Source organism: Pipistrellus kuhlii, unplaced genomic scaffold (assembly GCF_014108245.1).
Source record: "Pipistrellus kuhlii isolate mPipKuh1 unplaced genomic scaffold, mPipKuh1.p scaffold_m20_p_2, whole genome shotgun sequence".
NCBI lineage: Eukaryota > Metazoa > Chordata > Mammalia > Chiroptera > Vespertilionidae > Pipistrellus > Pipistrellus kuhlii.
Genome location: NW_023425515.1, coordinates 175,693,912 through 175,715,797, shown reverse-complemented (window position 1 = coordinate 175,715,797; position 21,886 = coordinate 175,693,912). Strand labels below are relative to the sequence as shown.

Sequence of the window (21,886 nt, the reverse complement as noted above, 5' to 3'; positions counted from 1 at the left end):
TTATTTCTTGCTACAGAACACTCCGGCTGAAGAAGAGGTTGGGTGCTCGTAAAAAGGATCCTATAAAACAACCTCAGTTGTATATAGTAGTGATTTTCTCAGTTCTTCCTCCCAAAAGACTTACCGCTATTTACTCATATAACTAAATATTAGAGAAAAGAGAATGTCAAGATAGTCCGAAGATTTTTGGATACACAATATCTGGGGCCTCAAAGCACCACCACGGCTCCTCTGTTAGAGGAGGGGAGTATGAGGGTGGTGGTGGTAACAAATGGCCCAGGTCCATCTCTTGGTACAAATCTAACCAAGTAGAATCCTCCATTGCAGTAGCAATGCCAGATGTAGTCTCCTCTTCATTAGAGCAGATTAACATCGCCTTGGTTACATGAAATGTAGTTATTGATGTAGCAATGCATTCCTTTTCACACCCATCAGGAAGAAGGATCATAGGCAATTTGCATTCATGTGCAACAGACAAGAGTGTACACTCATGGTCCTGCCTCAGAGTTATGTTAATTCTCCCGCTCTCTGGCATAATACAGCATGAAGAGATGTGGACCATCTGGACATCCTGCAGAATAGAACACACTGGTGCTCTATATTGATGACATTGGATTAAATGGATCTGATGAGCCAGAAGGGACAATTAGTGCAGCTGTCTTTGCAAGACACATATGCTCTAGAGGGTAAGTGATAAATCCTACCAAGTCTCAGGTGAAATTTTTAGGGTCCAGGGGAAGGAAGTATGTTGAGACATTTACTCCAAATTAAAAAGCAAGTTATTGCACCCTTTCCTTCCACCACCAAGAAAGAAGCAAGATGTTCGGTAGACTCCTTTGGGTGTTTGCAGGTAGCATATTCTTCCCTGGGTGGTACTGCTATGGTATTGGTTGACATTCAAGAATGCTATCTTTGATTGAGGGCTAGATTGAGAAAGAGTTCAGCAGCAGGTCCAGGCTGCAGTATAAGCAGCCCAGCTGCTTGGGCCACACAACCCATCAGCTTCCAAAGTATTGGGGTTTCTGTGGTAGAGAAGACATTATGTGGGGCCTCTGGAAAGCTCTAATTGGGAGGGTGCAGCAAACACATCCAGGGTTCCAAAGCAAGCTGTGCCATCTGCAGTGGGGCAGGATGAAGTGTTTGACTTACCATCAAAGATCTCAAACTCATCATACTGCTTCTCACTGAGAAAGTACTCCACGGTGACGGAGATGTTATATTCGGGCTCCACCCTCACCAGCCAAGAGCAGGTCTGGAACTGGGGGTAGCTTCCAGGGTAGCTCTGGCTCAGGATCACACCTGTGGAGTCTGTCAGAAGCTCATTCGTTGGGCAGTGCACTTGGAGAGAGACAGAAATACCAGGTACATGAGATGGAGGAGGAATGAGATCAACACATGTGCTTTTCCCTGGTACAAAAGACAACCACTGGAGAGCCAGTACCTGAGCACATTCAAACAAGACCCCAGCACCCATCATTATACAGCTGAGTCTTTATTTTAAAAAACATATTTTATTGACTTTTTACAGAGAAGAAGGGAGAGGGATAGAGAGTTAGAAATAACGACGAGAGAAAAACATCGGTCAGCTGCCTCCTACACCCCCCACCACTGGGGATGTGCCTGCAACCAAGGTACATGCCCTTGACGGGAATCGAACCTGGGACCTTTCAGTCTGCAGGCCAACGGTCTATCCACTGAGCCAAACCGGTTTCGGCCAACTGATTCTTGCCAAGGCCTCACGCTGGAGTGAAGACAACTATGGTCTCTCATTTGCTCATTCAGCACAGAACCTTGAGCATATCTTCACTCCAGTAGGGCAAGGTTGGTATGTGAACACTTCCCTGCCCAAGAACTTCCTCCTTCCACTGATCACTGTGGCATTTCCAGTGAATACCAGTTAGATAAAAAGAAAATAGAAGTAAATGTGGCCATATGGCCAATTCCTGGTCCTGGACCTAGGAGCAGGGTAGAGAAAATACTTAGAACAATCACTCATTCATTCACTCATCCAAACAAATACTATGTGGCCTCTTCCCTCCCGGGCAGAGACAGGGACTACAGAGAGGAGTAACACCAGGGCTGTGTTCTGGAGGAACTGCAGACCCATAAGGGCATGGCTCAGTGCAGTTACCTTCACATATTGGGGGTGGGCCTTCAAACTGCAGGTAAGTTCCAAGTTTGCAGGTCAGAATCTCATTCCCCACCAAGGTAAAGCCAGGGAGGCACCTGTAGCGTACGATGTCACCTGGCCAAAGAGAGAGTAACATGAGGCTTCCCCAGAGAGGTCAGAGCAGACAGGCACTGCCTAGTACCTCAAAACCACTTCCAGGCAGACTATCAGTGGTGAGTTGTGTTCTGTTCAGGCTCAATTAACTAGCTCAGCTCCAATCAAATGACCCAGACAACTGCTGCTCCCTTCTCACAGACCAGCCTTGCTGAGCCTAAGAATGTTTCAACATCCCAAGAACTTTTTAATAGCATTTGCATGGATTTATTTTCCAAAAACATACTGACTTAAATAACAGTAAAAAACAGCTTTCCTAGCTACTCTGCCCAGCTGTGGCTAAACGCAAGAGTGAGAATATTTGGTGCAAACTCAGTTGAAGGAATACCTCCTGCACTGGGCCTACTGTTTCTCTCCAAGGATAGGAGAGGTGAGTCCCGCTGGCCAGCCCCCTCCTCAGCCCCCTCCTCTACCTGCCCCTGCTCAATGGTGTGGGAGGTGGTACCTATGTTGAATTCTTCATTCTCTGTGACGACTTCAGCATTGGGGAGGATGGTGGGAGGAGGGCATTTGGTGAGTGGATAAGCTGAAAAGACAAAGCAGATAAGTCCCTGTAAGAACATCATTTTTGGGGCATGTAGACATACAATGCTTCTTTCTCACTTCTCATTCACATACACAGCAGGTATTAATGAATATATACCCGCACACAGTGCACATTTAACCGAGCAGTGTTTTGCTTATCTGCTGTTAAGATTAATTATCAAGGAGAGAGAATCTAGGAAGATAGTGAGTCACTAGCACTGAGGGAAGTGGGGAGAAACAATTACCGAGCACCAGCCGTATGTCAGGCACTTTCACACGCTGTCACCTTTAATTCCCACAATAGCTGTTCCCACTTTGAGGTGTTCTCACTCTACTGAGCAAGCTGAGATTCAGAGGGTTCAGTTCCTCCTCCAAGGTTACCCAGGAGGTAAGTGGAATAGGTAGGATTTGAATCCAAGTCTGGCTGCTCCCAAGCCCTATATTTTTTCCACTGCTCAAGATCTAAATACTGTGTGTGGTTTATGTGAGTGCCCATCGAAATCAGCTTGTTTACCTTGACCTGTGTCTAAACACTTCTGGCCTCATGGATTTTCTAACTGGAAACCATCCCTCTGGGCAGAGACTGGATTGTGTGTGAGGCAAAGTTCACTGTGTGCTCATAACTAATTTTTCATGCATTACCTGGCATAGGGTTAGGTGCTATGTAAATGTTAGCTGTTGTGGCCACTATTACTATTATTATTATTTCCAAAGTCACCTCAACCCATATATTTATTAAAAATAGCATTTTTTAAAAAAAAATTGCCAATGTAATATGCTGTCATGAAAGAAAATATGAGATTTTCTGTGCAAACAGTAGGAGGAAAATTAAATTCATCCATTGCCCTCACAGAGATAACCACGTTAATCCTTTCCTGTAAGTTCTCAGAGTGTTTATTCTCTGTGGATATGAATCTTTTTCTCTTATAAAATTTGCATCATGGTTATGTACTTTGTGCTGATCTTTGTGTGCATGTATAATTCAAGGACTCCCCATGTAATTAAATTTCTTAAAAAACATGATTGAAATGATTGCAAAGTATTTAATTATACAGCCTAGTAGAATTTATTTAACAGATCCTCAATTGTTAACCATTTAGGTTTGTAAAATTTCACCATTTAAAATAAAGCTGGGCTAAACATCCTTCTATATGTGCATCTTTTATGAATTTTTTAATCTTTTTGATAAATTTTATGACCTTTATAAAGTACAGGCAGTTCCTATTAAATGTCCATACTGCATTCCTGGAAATCAGATATTCCATGTAGGGGTGCTAACTAAGCGCCTATTTTCCATGACTTTAATGAGAAAAAATTATAACGTAAAACTCCAAATCCAGAAAAGTATTTAAAACTAAAAAAATATATATATGCATATATATATATATATATATATATATATATATATATGCAACAAGCCATTGTGCTAGAAGTTAAATTCTTTAAATAGTATTTTTATTTTATTTTATTATTATTTAAAACATTTCTTTATTGATTAAGGTATCACACATTTGTCCAATCCCGCACCTCCCCCACTCATGCCCCCACCTTCCTATTGTCCTCAACCACTGGTTAGGCTCATATGTATGCACATAAGTCCTTTGGTTGATCTCTCTCTTTTATCCCTACCCTCCCTTTGAGGTCCAAAGGTCTTATTGATTTTTAGAGAGGGAGAAAGGAAGGGAGAGGGAAAGAGAGAAAAACATTGGCGTGAGAGCGAAACATCCTCTCTGCCTCCTGCTTGGGACTACAACAGCAACACGGGCATGTGCCCTGATGGGTAATCGAACCAGTAACCTTTCAATGCACAAGACAACACCCAACCAACTGAGCCATGCTGGCTGGGGCTAGAAGTTAAATTCTTAAAACATCACTTCATGGTCACCCAACGATTAATACAGTTATGACACAACAGTGATTCTATGCATCACAACACACACACTTTGCAAATCCTCCATAAGCATTCAGTGCATCATGGGAACATTCTGGACTTGAGACATTGTAAAGCCCTAGGCAGGACAAAGGGTTACATATGAAAGACACCGGGGGAATGCACCCAGTGCAGCGCTGGGTGGTGCAGCACCACAGGGAACATGTGCGGCGATGGCTCTCAGAGCCCCAATATCTGGGAAGCACATCCCAATGTCTACATGGGATTGTGACATTTTACCAGTTGTAAGTGGGATGTAGCTTAAGACTTTCCCCCCAGTACAATTTAAAAAAACGATCATATTATGTTCTGAGGATTTAACCTTAATTTTTTTCTACAGTTGTGTCTGCTGAAAAGTGTCGTATTGAGAGCCACATAAGCTTTATGAAGTGTGGGTATTGAAACCAAGAGACACTCTTGGGGTAACGAAGCAGGTTTAACCTGGATTTAACATAAACCAGGGAGGACCATGACTGTATTTGATATATGCTTCCATTTTTCTCTCTAGGAGACCAAATCAACAGAGCATCAGTGTCTGCAACACGGGAGCTATCATTCTTTCCTTCCTATTCATTTACTGATCCTCTGTTGAGGGCTCACCCTTGGCCAGACAGACCCTGCGTTAGCTGTTGAGGATGCACAAGTAACCAGACGGGCCTTGTCCTCACCAAATGTGGGGTCCTTAGGGGAAATAGTCATCAATCTTAGTATTTGTCAACTTGATAAAGACAGAGACAGCATTTCTTTTCTTTTAGTTGGTATTTGAAAACTAGTTAAGTTAAATATTTAAAAAATATATATATTTTATTGATTTTTTACAGAGAGGAAAGGAGAGAGATAGAGAGCTGGAAACGTCGATAAGAGAGAAACATCGACCAGCTGCCTTTTGCACACACCCTACTGGGGATGTGCCTGTAACCAACGTATATGCCCTTGACCGGAATCGAACCTGGGACCTTTCAGTCCGCAGAATGATGCTCTTCTGCTGAGCCAAACCGGTTTCGGCAAGTTAAATATTTTTTATATATCAATAGATTAGTTGCATATTTCCTTTAACTCTCTATTCATGTCCATTGCCCCGCTTTTTCTTAAAAGTTTGAAGAACCCTATGTATCTTTAAGATTGACTTTTGCCTGTTAAATGTCATTTTCCCAATTTATCATTTGCTTATTTATTTATGGTGCTCTTTTGATTTGTAGAAATATTAAATTTTTACTTAGCCAATTCTCAATGTTTTCTTTTACAGTTTTATTAAAATTTGCTACCTTTCATTTTCAGCCTTTTTTATGCACAATACCTCCTATGAAGTCCGGAGGCCCTGGATTCCCCTCTCTACCCTAATAGTATGGAGGAGGAAGAAAACTTACATTTATGGAGTTCTGTGCTAGGAGATTTCACTCAGGCTAACACATTTCTTTCTTATAACTTTGTGGACACTGAGGCTAAGAAACTATGTCAGTCATTCAAAGTCACATGACTGGGAGTGGTGGAGCCAGGCCCTTCACACCCGGCCAGGCTTCCATACTGACCAGAGAAGGCTATGGCAAAGATCCCACCCGTGGCCGCATCACGGTGGAACTTGAGCAGGACCTGGTTGGTTGAGCTATGCACTGTTTTCTTGGCCAAGTTCCTGGTGAAAACTCCCAGCTGTGGAGCTGTCTGCTGGGGCCCATCCCTGCAGGAGGAAAGAAGGTCCTGGCATGTCACGAGTCACTATGACTGCCTGCTCTACCTGGTGCCATCAGCGGCCTTAGAGACACCTGGAATAGGCAGCTGTGACTTTTATTGCACTCTACACTGTCTTTTCCCAATGTCCCAAACACCTCTCATCCAAGAAGCAGGAGCCGTGGAGCAGGGCTGTGGGTCGTACCACAGGATTTCTCAGTCCCAGACAGCACTGTAACCGGGGTACAGAAGATGTGCAGGAGGCCCGTGCTGCGATCTGTGCTGCCCCATTTCCTTGTCCCCCCTCCAGCAAGGAGACCCCTAGCAGGACTCCACGTCACCTTTCTAAGCAAAGGATTTCTTCCCTGGAAACTTACCTAGCCCCTTCCATCTGCTCTTAGCCACTGCCTGAAAATTAATCCAGGGCAGTTCTGGTTACAGTTATCTTTCCCTGGGAATTTGGGAAAGAATTCCCCACTATTCCATATTGATTCTCGGAATGGCAGTGACCTTCAAACCAAAAGGAATTTTAGAATTATATCTTTGCTCCCAAATCAAGTGGCTTCGAAAAAACTGTCTAGGAAACTGCACTTAGCAACTAATAATTGATATTCCTATTTTTAAAATTAAATTGAAATATTCTAACTATATAAATCAAAGCTGAGCTATTCAATTTGGTAGCTACTGGGCCACGCATGGCTATTTATCTTTCAATTAATTAAGATTAAATAAAGTTTAAACATCAGCTCCTCAGTTACTCTAATCACATTCAATAGCCATGTGTCGCAGAAAGTTCTGTTGGACAGTGCTGGCTCAGCACGAGACTTCACAGAATTCCACCCAAAGCTCTTTCATTAGTCTGGGTAGCTTATTTAGGTAAATTAGAATTTCTGTTTAGATTCTGGAAATACTGAGGGAAAGTCTCCATATCTACGCCCACTCCCATTCACACACCAGTTGGTACTGTCATGTAGGACTCCTGGTGGGAACCACTGCCCTCCCATTACTCTCCCTTCAAGGAGTCATAAGGGCTAACTGAAGATGAGCCGTCCTTCCACTGTGTTTATTTGAAACCCAGGAGGCTGACAGCCATGGAAAGCCGGTCAGCGCTTGGTGTGCTGACCACACAGATGGGTAATCCAGCTCAGAGCCCAGCTAATGCCCTTTTCTTATTGGCTGTCAACACGGCAGCTGGCCCTACCAGACGGTGATGAAGTCTCCCGAGGGCTCTGTCTGCAGCAGGCTGAGGTTGAGGTGGATGCCATGACCAATGGGCACGGTGATCAGCCAGACGCAGTCCTGGGAGCTGGAGTATGGACTGGGGAAGCCAGGGGAATACACAGTGCCATTGGAAGAGGTGATGTTTCCACCGCAGGGGACTGCAGAGAGGGAACACGACCACAGGTGAATGCTGGAGATCACCTCCCACCTGAGAATGCAGATGACTTCCTAATGAAGGCCCAGCTCCCAGCAGAAACTATCCTGTTCAAGGAGATCAGGAGGGATGGGGAGAGGCAAGGGGCTGAGGGTGGCGGGGCCTGGCTTCCCCCACGAGTCCCAACACACCACTCCCCATGGCGCTCCATCTTCAGTGTAGGTGCCTCTGAGCCTGCTCCCACCTCCCACCTCCTTCTTTCCTTTCTCATGGATGACACCTCTCCAGGTGGAAGGACACAGAAAATAAAGCTCTCCCTTCTCCTTCCCTAGAAATGGAAGGCAGATGCAGTGCTTTTGCTGAGAAGAGCAAAGAAAATTATGAAAGTGGGACTTTCCTTTTTATTTGCTCTAAGATTCTCAGAGTGGTCATTTTGATCTTGACTTGAGGATGCTTGTGGTGAGGCTAAGGTTGGGTTCAAATAGCTAAACCACTTATTGACTAGATGACCTCAGACAAGAAGTTTAGTTTTTTCTTTACCTGCAAAATGGGACTAATAATATACTACCTCATAGGATTGTGCGGCAGTTAGGGTCAACTGATACATGTCAAGTGTTCAGCCAGTCCTTATATCACAGAGAAGGCGTTTGCTACCCAGATATGGTTCTCTCTCCCTACCTTCTTGTTTTCCCAAAGTGACACCCAGTTTTAGACTCACTCTGACCTAGGGCTTTTGGTAGGGGGATAAAGAGGCCCTGAAGTCTCCATAGAGTTCAGATTCAGTCACCAGGGAGGAATAAAAAAGTGATTCTGGGCAGAGAAAACACAGTCCAGTATCATGAGTGTACTAGTATTCGGCTGGCATAGGGCATCAAGCAGACAGGTGGATAGACCCTATTCCAATGCTTCCCAGCAGAGGACAAAGCCCTGTGAATACAGATGGACCCTGAAAGTGGTGCATGGACACACCACTCATCTTACATGTACTGAACTTCCTCTAGGTGCCATGACCTGGGGAGATCAAAGGGAGCCAGGATGCCATGGCATATAGAGTCCACTGGGCTAGAGCCACATATATGGGCCTCCACAGCATACGGGGAGCGTGCCATCAGTGTGGATGCCTCAGAGGCATTTAGGGGAGCCCCTCATCTGGTCTTGTGAGTGTAGGGAAGGATTCCTGGTAGAATTCACATCTAGACTCGCACCTGAAGGACTAAGGGCTTTGCAGGCAAAGCAGGGGAGGAGAACAACATTCTCTGAGAAAGGAACAGCATGCCCTGAGAACCACAGTAAGAGAACATCGCACCTGGGAAAATTGGAAGTATTCCAGCTTAGCTGGAGGGCAATGTCAGTGTGAGCGGAGAACACCAGGTAAGCAGGGAGCAGGCCATGAGGAAGATGGTGTGCTACATGAAGGGGTTTGGGATTTACCCCTCAGGAGATGGGATGCCCTGATGGCTTCTGAGAGGGGGTGGTGTCAGGAGTATATTGATGGTTTTGAAGGCATGCTCTAGCTACTCTATAAAAAGTAGACTGAGGAGTGCAAGACTGAAGGTTGGGAGACCAGAGAGGAGCCCCATCTAAGTGGTGGCCTGGATTAAGGTAGAGGCAGTAGACTGAGAGAAGAGGATGCACTGGAAAGATAAATAGGAGGTAAAATTAGGAAGACTTGGTGACTGTGGTAGATGAGTGAGAGGGAAGGTACCTACATTAAGGGCTGAGTAGCCCAGTGACTAGAGGTGCCCGTCACTAGATGAGAATTTCAGTCTCATGGCAGAAAGATGATGAGTTCAGTTTGAACATGTTGGGTTTAGATGCCTTGGGATAGGCGAAGAAAACAATAACCAAAGAGCTGGCACAGACAGAAAGGTAATTGCAAAAAACAAAAGAATATGGCGTCAAGGAAGCCAAGGAAAGAGCCCTCTCAGGAGGGACAGGGGCTTCTGGCTCAAGATGTCCTACTGAACACTGCTCTTTCCTTTCTCCTGTGATGCCACAAACAGATGCACGAGGTGTAAAAAGGAAGAAAAGGAAGAGAACCCACAATGAAGCTTGACACAGAAGTGATGGTTTTGCACAGAGATCGTTGTGAAAATCTAAAAGCAAACTTGGGAGAAGGGTGGTTAGGCGTTTTAGAAATCATGATCTTCCATTCAAACATCAGCACAACTCAGTTCTGCAAACAAGGTCTGTTTTTCTTTGGAGAACTAATACTTGGAGCTCACTGTGAGTGAGCCAGTGACTGTTCTGGGCACTTTCAAGAGTCCTGGAACCCTTCCAGCTCTTACAAAGCAGAGATGAGAAGCCCCATTGAACTAAGGAAGAAACTGAAGTTCAGCAACAGGAAGTGGTTCAGGGACGGAGCCCAGGAAGAGCTGACCTGGAGCTGGGTCACTTCCTCCTTCCCTCTGCTGTCCTCCTGCCACACTTACCCTTTTAAGACAAATCCCAGCTTTTCTCCAGGAAAATGCTGAGCCCAAGAATGAAAAATGAAGGAAAATGGAACTGAGGTGAGCAAAAGGGGTAGAGGTAGCACAAACTCTAGGTCTTCTTCCATCCCGGTTCTGGCTAATGAAGACCCAGGAAAGTACCACGTCTATCTCCCTCATATGATCAACTCAGATCCCTCTAGGCACATGTAGGAGAAAGAGCATAAGGATGGGGCAGGTGACGACAGGGACAAGATGGTTTCTTTTTCTAGGCTTTATTCTCTTCTCTCTATCTCTCAACTCACCACCCGCTCCTACACCCTCAAGCAGAGTCTTTCCTTCTGACTGGGGACATTGACTCCTCAGGTTGGACAGTCCCAAGGGCTGAGTATGTTTCCCCTTGGCTGTGGTTCGTATCTCCTCCAGGTTTTCTCTAGGGTTGGTCCAGAGCTCTGTCTCCAGAATCCCTCCATAGGGATAGGCTGGGTCCCATCCATAGGAAAACAGGATGGACAGGGTTTTCCAGGACCTCCTCATGTGAGTGATCCCATGGACCAGACAAGTAGGTATAGGACTGCTCTGGATCAGTCTCCCTCAGAAAAATCCCAAGGGATGAGAGAGGGCCATACCTTCACACCTGGGCAAGGGATGGTCCCAGTTGCGGTTGGAGCCATGTTGACATGTAAGGACAGGTTGGCCCATCAGCTGATATCCTGGGAGGCACTCGAAGGTCACTGATTGCCCAACGTTGTAGCCAGCTCCTCTTACAATGCCATTGGCAAAGGGCTCTGGGTCTGGGCACTCTTGAAGTTCATAGGCTAGAAAAGATCAGGAGAGAAGGTTCCTTTATTCGCTCTGGCACCTTCTCCCTAGCCAGACCACAGGGGCCGCGTCATCACAGAGGTAAAGCCAATGACTAATTAATGCCTAAGTTTTTAGGCATTAATTAGTCATTGGCTTTGGGAAAGTTATGTAACTTTTCTGTAGCTCAGTTCTTATTCAGAAAATGGTTATTATGGGGATTAAGTAGGATAATAAATGCATAACTCTTTGCATAGTACTGGTTCATAGTAAGGGCTTAATAAATGTCACCTACCAACATTTCCATGAGAAAGGCAAGCTCAAGGAAGACAGTGATAGACTGAACCCCAGGGGATGCTGTTGGGCCTCTAACCTAGTTGGGCTGATTCCTGGTACAGGTGTTGGGCTTATAAAGGCATCCACAGAACCAGTCTTGTTCCCTGCTCCCTTCCCAAAACCCCAGGAAAAGGCCTGGGAGGACTGGGTCTCTGACCATGTCGGGGGGGTGGGGGGACAGTGAGCATGTCACAGAGAGGAACGCTAACCCAGAGAGTGGGCCCGTCACCTTGGAGCCTCAACACAGTCCTGCCCTCGTGCAGTCCTGCCTCAGAAGGGGTATGTCTCAAAGATGGAGGCTTGGTGAGCATGGGAGGGGATAAGCCTGAGGCCAGGGCTCTTGGGGAGTAGGTGGGTCTCTTCGATGGAAGTTGATGGAGTCTGAGGGTCTCAGAGGACAGCCTTGACAAGGATAGCTGATCTTATCAATGGACTCAGTGTGCAGGGTTGTGCTCATCATAGGGGCAAAGGCATGTGTGTATAGGCCCCAGAGCCTTTGTTCTTATCATAATGGTGGCATCAACTTGCATTATCTGAGAGGAGAAGCCTCAAGGAGAGACTGGGCCTGGCAGAGGGCATCAGGTTGATTTGTGTACTCCCAACTTCCTCTGTTAAAGTTCAAAATCCAACTCCTCCAAATGTGTCCTTATTTGAGACAGGGCCTTTACCTTTTTTTTTTTTTTTTTTTTTTTTTTTACCTAAATGATAATGAGGTCATTAGGGTGAGTCCTAATCCAAAATAAATGGTGTCCTTAGGCAAGTGGTCGGCAAACCGCATTGTACAGTGCGATTGAAACTTCATGGCCCATTCACAGAAGTCGTTTTTTTTGGCCTGGGCGAGTCTATTTTGAAGAAATGGCATTAGAACACTCAAGAGGCTAAAGAGCTGCATGTGGCTCACGAGCCGAGGTTTGCTGACCACTGTTTTAGGCAAAGGAGAATTTTGGAGACAGACACAGGGAGGAGGGAAACTAGGAGAAGATGAAGACAGAGATGGGGGAGATACTTCTACAAGCTACGGAATGCCGAAGATGGCAAGCGACCATCCAGAAGCAAGGGAGAGACATGGAACTGACTGTTCCTCACAGCCTCCGAATAAACCTTGACCTCAAAACCTCAAGCCTCCAGAACTGTCAAGAGACTCAACTTCTGTCATTGAAGTCACTCAGTCTACCGTACTTGGTTAGAGCAGCCCTAGCAAACTAATACTCAGGGAAGCCTGAGAGGCATGCGTCTGTCCTGGAGAGGAATGCTGACCACGGATTTGAGCCTGAGCCTCTCCTGGGACAGACTGTGGCCATTTGATGCATCATGACCCACTTGACAGCCCCACACTACCAGGCTGGCAAGGCTGTGTGCACTTGGCAGGCACAGGTAAGGTCAGGCCACGATGACAAGCCCCCCCTGCAGCTTCACGGGGTGTGGGACTCACACAGGGGAAGCTGGAGCTGAAGTGGGTGAGGCCTGCTTCTGGGAAAGCGCGCCAGGAGGAGTGGATGAGATCTGTCTCAGGCTTTTGACTAGGGAAGGAAATGTGTAGTGAATGTGGTTGGGCCACACAAGGGAAAACCCTCAGCAGCACTAAGTGGGCCCATCTCATTGTGAAGGCTCCCTGGATTCTCCTGGGATGGTTACTGGGATCTTCCGTCAGGTCACAGCTTTGCTGTGTGTAATTGGACCTGACACCAGGGAGGACCCAGAGGGAGTCAGTAAGCCTATCCAGGGGAGGGCTGGCTGCCCACTCAGGGATGCCTGAGAGGAACTGCTGGATCTCTTTTTCAGCTAAAGCTGTTGGCTCCTGGGCCTGGTCAGAGGTTGACGCTCCAGAGGTGCTTTGGGCCTGCCACCCCAGAAAAGGCTTACAAATGGGGTCAGACCGTCTCAGCGAAAAGGAGCCTCCATGGATAGGCCTGTCCCCCATCCCCTCAGTCCTTCCTGTGTTCTCCATTCTCCTATGCTGGAGGCTGAGAGACGGGGAGGGACCCAGGAGCACATGGGCCTTCTCTGTCCTCACCTTGATACTCCAGCTTGAATCCTGGCCGGTTCTGGGAGTGGTCACTGTGAAAATACACGGTGGTCTCGTGGGACGTGGAGAGCAGGGGGCTTGGAAGGTCACTTCCACTGAATCTGCCCATCATGCGGCTGGTGTCGTGGGGGCCGTTCCGGATTTCTATGAAGTCATGGTTGGGCTCGGTGGAGAAGTTCAGGAACTGGATGTGAGCTCCTAGGAGCAAGACAGAGGTGGACAGTGCCCAAAGCAATACAGTGCCACTTCAAATGTGCCGCCCAGTGAATGCATTTCCTGCCAGAGCCCACACATCCCGGCTACTGACTTCCTGCCCAATCAGGATTCCCAGAACAGGCCCTGGGAGTTGCCAACCAAGCCCCTTGTCTTCAGGCAGGACTAAACTTAAACGAATATTATTCATTCAAAAGGAAGGGCATCAGTCATTTCAGAGCTCCATTTTGAGTTCATTTTATTTCATTGAAAATGAAGTTTAAGATAACGATTTAATTTGTGATTCTTATATCTTATATTAGTATAAAGATAGCTTTGCTAAAATAAATACTTTACTTAGAAATAATATGCCTGCCTGACCAGTGTGGCTCAGTGGTTGTGCGTGGACCCAAGGACCAAGAGGTCATGGGTTTGGTTCCTGGTCAGGGCACATGCCTGGGTTGCAGGCTCACTTCGCAGAAGGGGGTTTACAGGAGGCAACTGATCAATTATGTTTCTCTCTTTCCCTTTCCCTTTCTCTTTTTCTAAAAATCAATAAAAACATAATATCTTCCCCACCTAATTGAAAGACATGAACTTCAAGACTGGTGTTTTCTAGAACTCTGAAGATAATTCAGAAACAGAATACCTTGTCCCATCTGTTCTACTAAGAAGCCAAATAAAATTTATACTTTAGGATCGAATGGGATGAATCAATATCTCCTAGCAACCTGACAGGTTAAATAGCTAATTAAGTCCTTAAGTTACATATTAATATAGCCTTTAGAGAATGGAGGTGGGACTATTGATTTTGTTAATGAAAATATTTCTCAAAATTAGATTACTATTGAAAATGATATTAAAAGAAATATATTTATTGAGTATAAAAAATGTCCATAATGTTGTGAAAATCTGATTGCAAAACAGTAGGTTGCATATAATTTTCAATTTTGCAGATACAATTTAAAAGAACATTCATTGATTCTCTAACAATATTGATTGCATCAGGGCTGTGGAAGGCACTGCACAGGGATGAATGAGATCTACAGGCCCTTGTCTTCACGGGGGTTCCCTTTTAATGGTGAGGACGAAGCTATTAGTGGTTGCACGGTGAGATTACAGATAATTTTAATTAAAAATTTGTTCATATGTACTTTCCAATTTGCTTAGAATGAGCTCATATGCATGATTTTGCTTTTGCATCTGATTATTTAAAGAACAGAAAAAGACTTGACATGTGATTTTGAAGATCCTTCATGTCTCCTGCCCTATCCCATTCCCCTACATTCCTCCACAGAGGCAGTCACTACCATGAATTTGGAAGAAACTTTCCAGCTCATGATTCTTAAATATATATGTGGGTTTGTTTTAAATATTACATAAATAATAGTATACTTTATATACAGTTGAGTAAACTTATTTTTATTTAATATTGTGTTTTCCTTTTTCCCTTAAAAATGTTTTCATTGATTTTAGGGAGAGATAGAGTGATAAAAACATCGATGAAAGAGAAACATCAACCATCAGCTGCCTTTTGCATGCCCCCTACTGAGGATCGAGCCTGCAACCCAGGGAATCAAACTGGTGACCACTTGGTTCCTGGGTAGGTGTTCAACCACTGAGCCACACTGACCAGGCTCACTGCTGTGTTTTCCAAAGCCTACTCTTGATATTCAAAAATATACAGTTCATTGATTTTCAATAACTTATTAATTCCATTTTATGAATTATCCAATAACACTATTCACACCCATGCCAGTGAACATGTAGATTGTTTCCAAATTGTGGATAATTTTGTAATGAACACTTTTGTACATATCACCTATGCTTTCCATTCTCCTGCCCATGAATCACTCCAACACTGTGGGCTGCATGTCCATCAAAGGGGCTCTATGAAATGAGTTTTTTGAAATGAGCCGCCTGATAGAATGGGATGTGCCCACTGTTATCCAGTGGCAGCAGCTGGTAAATGTTGTGGCTCTTTACACACTGGAGCCATATTGACACTACCTGGGAGGAAGAGATCCTGGTTTTCTGTGGTTGGACCCTGCAGAAGGCCTATTCCCCAGGGACTCAGAGAACTCTGGTGGCTGAATGTCAGGAGAGAACAGTGATAAACCTCCCACTTAAACTTCCGCTTTCCTTTGGATGTTGCTCTCCCCACTATTCCTCTATCATCTGAGGTTCTTTTGCTCATGTCTGGAATGAAGAGCTATAGGATATCCTAGCTCCTCCTCCTTCAATATCTCAAAATCTGGAGGTTTCCCAAGGCTGCCCAAGTCATCATCATTTTGTAGCCTCATCATCTGACTTGGTTTCCTTCCGAAGGTGGTTCTAAATATAACACTCCATCCTTTGCAGGGTCACCAACCTCTGTCCTTCTCTCAGGACAGATGAAAAGAAGGCCAGTTTAGATGGCCTTCTCCCAAAAACCCCTACTCCATGAGAAGACCAACTTGAGGCTGAATAAGGGACAGAATAGATGGTCTTCATTCCTGAGGTCACACACTGGGAGATCCCAGGCCCATGCAGGAAAGATCCCCCCTCGGGACATTTCCTTCCCAGGAGCAGAGCAGTGACTCAGGGAAGATGACCTACGTGGACAGCCCATGAGTTCCATGTCAACACAAGCCCTTTTATCTTCAACAGATTTATTTGGGGTTAAATTATATTCTCAGTACACATATGTGATGAATCGTCAGCAATTAAATTTCGTATCCAGATCACTGTCCTCCCTACTGCATACTCCATCTCAAATAAATAAATAAATAAATAAATATTCCCGATCTTCAAAGCTGGCAAGAATGTACCTATGAAGAATGCAAACTCAATTTCATGTTGACTTTGGCTCAATTTAATTAGGACAAGAAACTGGATATTATAGTTAAAAGCACAATTTGAGATCCAATGGCTGTAAAATAGATTGTTGTTTTCTTTCTAACCATCCCTGAGTAATTTCTCATTCCACAGTCCTGGGTTTTAGCTTTTTACTCAAATAATGATAATAGTAATAATGGCAATTCCTAGGATTTTCCCCACACTTGTTACATTTAATGCTTCTAAAACACTCATCTCTATCATTCTTAATGGAATTTCTGATCATACAAGAGGTCAACATGAGGAAATGGAGAGGAAGAGGGCTAAGTTGCCTCAGTCAAGGTTATGCTAAGTGATCACAGCAAATATTGCGTTTCCCCGAAAATAAAACATCCTCCGAAAATAAGACCTACTTACAGGTTTCCTTCTTTGTTAAATATAAGGCATCCCCCCCCCCCCCCCGAAAATAAGGCTCCTCCCAGGCTCTGTCTCAGAATGAAAATTAATTTACCATAAACTGGTCGCTAGGGCCACCCCGACGGGCGTCTAGCAACCGGTGAAAATAGAATGGAGAGAAATCAGTGTGGAAATTTTGTGAAACCTAAACTGCAAGAAGTTGTGACTTGGGTGAAGAATTTATGGGAGAAAATCACTGACAGTTGCATTGTAAATGCACTGCGAGCAGGCTACCTTGACAAGAAGTACTCATTTAAAGACAGTGCTATTGCTAAACATGAAAGATTTGGTCCACTGATTCTGAAAGAAATGGAGTCACAAGAAATTCACCAGGAAATTCAGGAATTGGATTGTTATGATGATGTTCCAGAAGATGATGACATGATTGTCATTGAATAAATGAGTAAATTCTTGATAGTGTAGGATTCACAGTTTGTCTGGTTTGTGTTGACAACTACCGTACTACCGTACCATATACAGGTAATAAATTTCCTTTATTTTCATTTAACAATAAATGTGTATCGTATTCTTCTTCATGGAAAAAGAAGACATCCCCTGAAAATAAGACCTAGCGCATCTTTGGAAGCAAAAATTAATATAAGACACTGTCTTATTTTCTGGGAAACAGGGTAGGTGCTTTAAGCAGAGACCTAGGCGTGAAGACTCACCAAAGCCCACGGGCAGTGCTATTTTCCACGAACAGTCCATGTTGCTGGGGTAGTTACCCGGAAAGCCAGGGCTCAGGATCACCCCCTCCATCTCCTCCACTGCTCCCCCACACTGCGCTGTGACAATGAGACCAGAGGGTTAGGACAGCATCAAGGAGAGCATGGGGCCATGCCAACCTTTCACACTCACTTAGGGCAGCAGTTTTGAACCTTTCCCAAGTCATCAACCTCTTTGAGAATCTAAAAGAACCTACAGTTCATCTCCCTAAATAACTACACAGGGCAGAACAGAGCAAATAAATCCAGCACCCTTGGACCTTCCAGCAGTCTGTCCACAAACCCAAGTTATGGACTCCTGACCTTGAACATGTCTTTTGCAGGTCAATTCCCTTAGTGAGGTCCTACATCAAAAGTGGAAATGGAAATATTTCCATTTCTTACACTATCCCCTAAATCTCCCTCTCTTCATTGTCCAACCAATTTTTCCAAGACTGAAGAAAAAGGATGAAGGAAGGGAACTAACTGCATGCACGGAATCCCCACTATGTGCTCGGCACCATGCCAGGCTCTTTTCAAGTTTATACTCCATGGGGTTGAATGGTCAACAGATGCTCAGGCAAAGATGACCATTCCATGGGAAGCCAGCCAGAGGCGGGGCACCTGAGACTCTCATCAAGATGACTTCAGAGTCATCTGAGTCTGCAAGGCCACAACAGCCTGATCAACTGACATAAATTCTGTCCTTTCACATCTTATTAGGAAAAAGTTATATGAACAGAAAAGGGTTAGGCAGCTATGGACCCAGGGAAAGGAGCAGAGGGCAGGGCTCTGAGGTCCAGGCCAATGCTTTCTGGGAGAGGGCTCTGTCTAGGCCTGAAGAGAACAGTGCCCGGTGCAGAGCAGGCGCTCTGGCACTGATCACTTTGGGTTGCAGTCCCAATGTTTCCGCTTCCTATGTGACTTCGGGCAAGTTCTGCACCCTCCACACCTCAGTTTCCTCCAACTGTGGGATACCTGTGTCACAGGGTGGTTAAAACAGAAACCTGAATTTCCCTTGGAACAGGAGCTGCCACGCATGGTAAACCCTCCACCAGTGGCAGCTGCTGTTGATGTGAGTGGCTTCCTCAGTGGAGCTTTTGCATTACATAACAGAAGGAAGAGCCCTGGGCTGGCCAGGCACAATTTGGATGGCTCCGCACACTACCAGGCCCTGTACCCGGTGAGATCACAGGAGGGAAATGCCATTACACCCAAGTGACACTCCTTCAACTCACCCTGCTTCCTATCCCAGGGTCAGCCTCCTGGGGCCCTTTACAGTTGCCTCGGCATCAGAGAAACCTAGGTTTCCACTCCCGACCCCACCACTTTCTTTTTAATCCTAAAAGCCTTCGCCTTCCTACATTTACAAAAAACGAGAAGAACGATACTCCTTCTGAAGAAGCGTGTGGCTCTGTGCCTGGCACACAGCAGACACTCACTACTTATTGTTAGTTCCCCCCTCCCCAACCTGACCAGAAGACCCCATCTATTCTTGTACCACAATCTCTTTATCTCTGCTCAGCATGGGGTGAGAAACCAAACCAAGTTAAGTCCTCACTCAACATGTAACCCTCAGCATTTCTGCTGGTGGATTTTATCGCTCTGTGCCAGGAAAAGTCATAAGTGACTTTTCCTGGCACAGAGTGCCTAGACGTTCTATTTGGGGTTTGGTCAGTTAACTGGAAGGAGAATGGCCATCATCACCTCCGGTAATTTTTCCGATTACAGGGGTGAAGGTTTCCAAACATCATGGCAGCCTTGAGTGAGAGTGAAAGCTTGCAGAAACATCAGGCCCACAGCTACTGCCTTTGAACTAACCCAGAAAACCAAACTGCCTTTTGGCATGTCCCTGAGCTCCAATCCCCGTGGAACACGGATGGGAGGGAACTGGGAGAGTCCGGGCTCTCTTACCAATACAGAGTGGAGGCGGGTAGTTCCAGCGCCGCACGGTTCCGGGCATGCAGGAGATGTGGGCGTGGCCCTGGAGGAATCAGGAACAGGGATGGGCAGGCTGCCAAGGGGCACATTTGTATACACAGGGGGGCTCGTTCGGGGACTTTGTGTTAGGGGACAAGATGTGGAGGTCCACTGTGGGATGGCAAGTGAGGCACGGGGAGACATTTGGGGACGGATGCTCACTAATATAACAGCTGTTACCGGAGAATTCTCATTATCAAGCTTTCTTGTGAGCTTCCTTTCATTACCAGATTCCCTCCTGGCCTTCAAAGGAAAATTAAATTTTCCTAGAGCCTAATCAAACCGAAACTTTGCAGGAACGCATTCAAGGCTGGCTTGTGCCAAATGGCTCAAGTAGGCAAAGTTTGTCTTTTGCCTGAACAGCTCCAGGAGCGGATAGAGGTCCCCGGGGCAGCTGGGGGGCTGCACCCTGTTCTTTGATGACTCCGGCTCTGCCGGTGCCAAGGCTGGCCAAGCGCATCTCAGGGGACACCTGCTTCCCGCCCTGGTCGCTAAGGGGAGGTACCTGGAGTGCGTATCCCGGCTCGCACTGGAAAGAGACAACGTCGTTCACCAAGTAGCGCTCGCCAGTCTTCACCCCGTTACTGGGCACGGCAGGTTCTGGGCAGCTGCTCAAGCCCACCGCTGGAGAAGACAGACAGACGGAAAGGAGAATGGACCAGCCCAGCGGGTCAATGCGCTCGCAGGCTGAGGGCGATGCCGGCAGCAGGGAGGACAGCGGTGCCTCCAGTTGGGCTTTCCCTGCTCTCTGTGTCCAGGCTAGCACTTCCCAACCCTTTCCCCTCACAGGGCACAGGGAAATCGGAATATTTACCTGGCTCAGTGGCTCCACAGAATACAGCTCCTTAGGACAGGTGGACATTGTCCTATGGGAACTCTGGCTGCCCGCCTGCCTATCCCTGATTCTAAGCCCCTTGACCCATCTCCATGGACTCCTCCCACATCACTCCTGCCCCAGACTCCCAAAGTCTCTCCATTCTCCTCCCCCCGAGGAGACAACTCCTGTAGACTAAGAAATTGGGAAGGAGGCCAAGGAAAGGCAAGAAGGAAATGAAGCGGTTATCAGAGGGCCAGCTCAGTGATGTCCGGGGCTCAGAGACCCCCTCGGGTACAGGCTGCCGGGAGAAAGTTGGCCAGTGGATGAGACACTCCACTACCTTCTTTCTCTCGCTGTGTTTTAAAGTCAGGCCAGCTCTTTTCTGGGAGAAGAGCTAGAGGGTCCTCGCACTTCACCTCCCATGGTCACTCCGGTCCTCACTCACCTTTGGACCCAACAGCCTCCCCGTCAACCCTCCTCTGAGCCATTCTATTCTTATCCATTCTGTGCTCACAGGCACCTGATATTCTTTCTTTCTTTCTTTCCTTGAATCCTGGGACTTTCTTGTTCAGCAACTTGAAGTGGGTCCCTATCGCCCAGTACATGGAATCTCACCTTCTCATCCTGACATTCTTATATGCTTCATGATCTTGGCCTGGTCCCCTTCCAAAATCTCCTCTACAGGTTCCAAATGCTCCTCCCTCCCTTGCCTTTCTTGACTTTTCAAACTCAGCTTGTGTTCATTTAGTCCTTATTACATACCCAGGACGGTGCACAGAGCTCTGCTAGGGCACCTGTCTCAATCTCCCCCTCTGCCTCCTCCTCCCTGTCCACCCCCGACCATCATTGCCAGAGCAGCATTCCCTGAGCACTGCCATGAGCAAGTGGAGTGAGTGTGTATGCACATGGTCTCATCCACCAGAAACAGGCCTTAACATCCCAATTCACAGAAACCTGCCCTTAGTAAGCCACAGAACTGGGATGCAAATCAAACCCTATCCTACTCCAGGTCTGCCCAGGTGGGGGCCAAACTCTGAGGCCACCTGACCTCACATTGACCCCAGCCTTGCTCTCCCCTCCTGAAAATCATCAAAACTACATAACTTACTATCACTCTAGAAAGTTCCCTCATGCTCTTCCCAGGCAATTCCTGTCCTACATAGGTGTGTGTGTGTGTGTGTGTGGGGGGGGGGGGTGTGTGTGTGTGTGTTTTAAATCCACACTCAAGGATAATTTCCCATTGATCTGCAGACAGAGTGGAAGGGAGAGAGGAGAGGGGGAGGGAGAGGGAGATGGAGAAAGAGAGAGGGAGAGAAACATTGACATGAGGAAGACATATCAATTGGCTGCCTCTTGCACTAGTGCTGACCAGGGCTGGAGATTGAATGGCAACCAAGGTACATGCTGGGAATAGAACCCGCAACCCTTCAGTCTGCAGGTTGATGCTCAGGGGCTACAGAGGCTTGTAAGTGAACGTGATAGTTATTATATAAATGAAGGCTGTTTGGATCTACGCCCACAAATCTCACCAGCTGCGACAAAAGACCTT

General features: G+C 46.2%; 1 protein-coding gene across 3 annotated transcripts in view; it reads right to left on the bottom strand.

Annotated features, from left to right (window-relative positions):
- The window catches only part of CSMD2 (CUB and Sushi multiple domains 2), a 540,305-nt gene that overhangs the window by 59,492 nt on the left and 458,927 nt on the right, over positions 1 to 21,886 (bottom strand). For all 3 annotated transcript variants that reach the window (XM_036446754.2, XM_045584884.1, XM_045584885.1), the window contains 10 exons: positions 20,026 to 20,144; positions 19,455 to 19,524; positions 17,505 to 17,621; positions 13,360 to 13,569; positions 10,838 to 11,026; positions 7,606 to 7,783; positions 6,269 to 6,414; positions 2,730 to 2,810; positions 2,132 to 2,245; positions 1,150 to 1,338 (listed from right to left, as the gene is read on the bottom strand). In XM_036446754.2, coding sequence (XP_036302647.1) covers positions 1,150 to 1,338; positions 2,132 to 2,245; positions 2,730 to 2,810; positions 6,269 to 6,414; positions 7,606 to 7,783; positions 10,838 to 11,026; positions 13,360 to 13,569; positions 17,505 to 17,621; positions 19,455 to 19,524; positions 20,026 to 20,144 — 1,413 coding nt within the window. The remainder of the gene's footprint in view (positions 1 to 1,149; positions 1,339 to 2,131; positions 2,246 to 2,729; positions 2,811 to 6,268; positions 6,415 to 7,605; positions 7,784 to 10,837; positions 11,027 to 13,359; positions 13,570 to 17,504; positions 17,622 to 19,454; positions 19,525 to 20,025; positions 20,145 to 21,886) is intronic.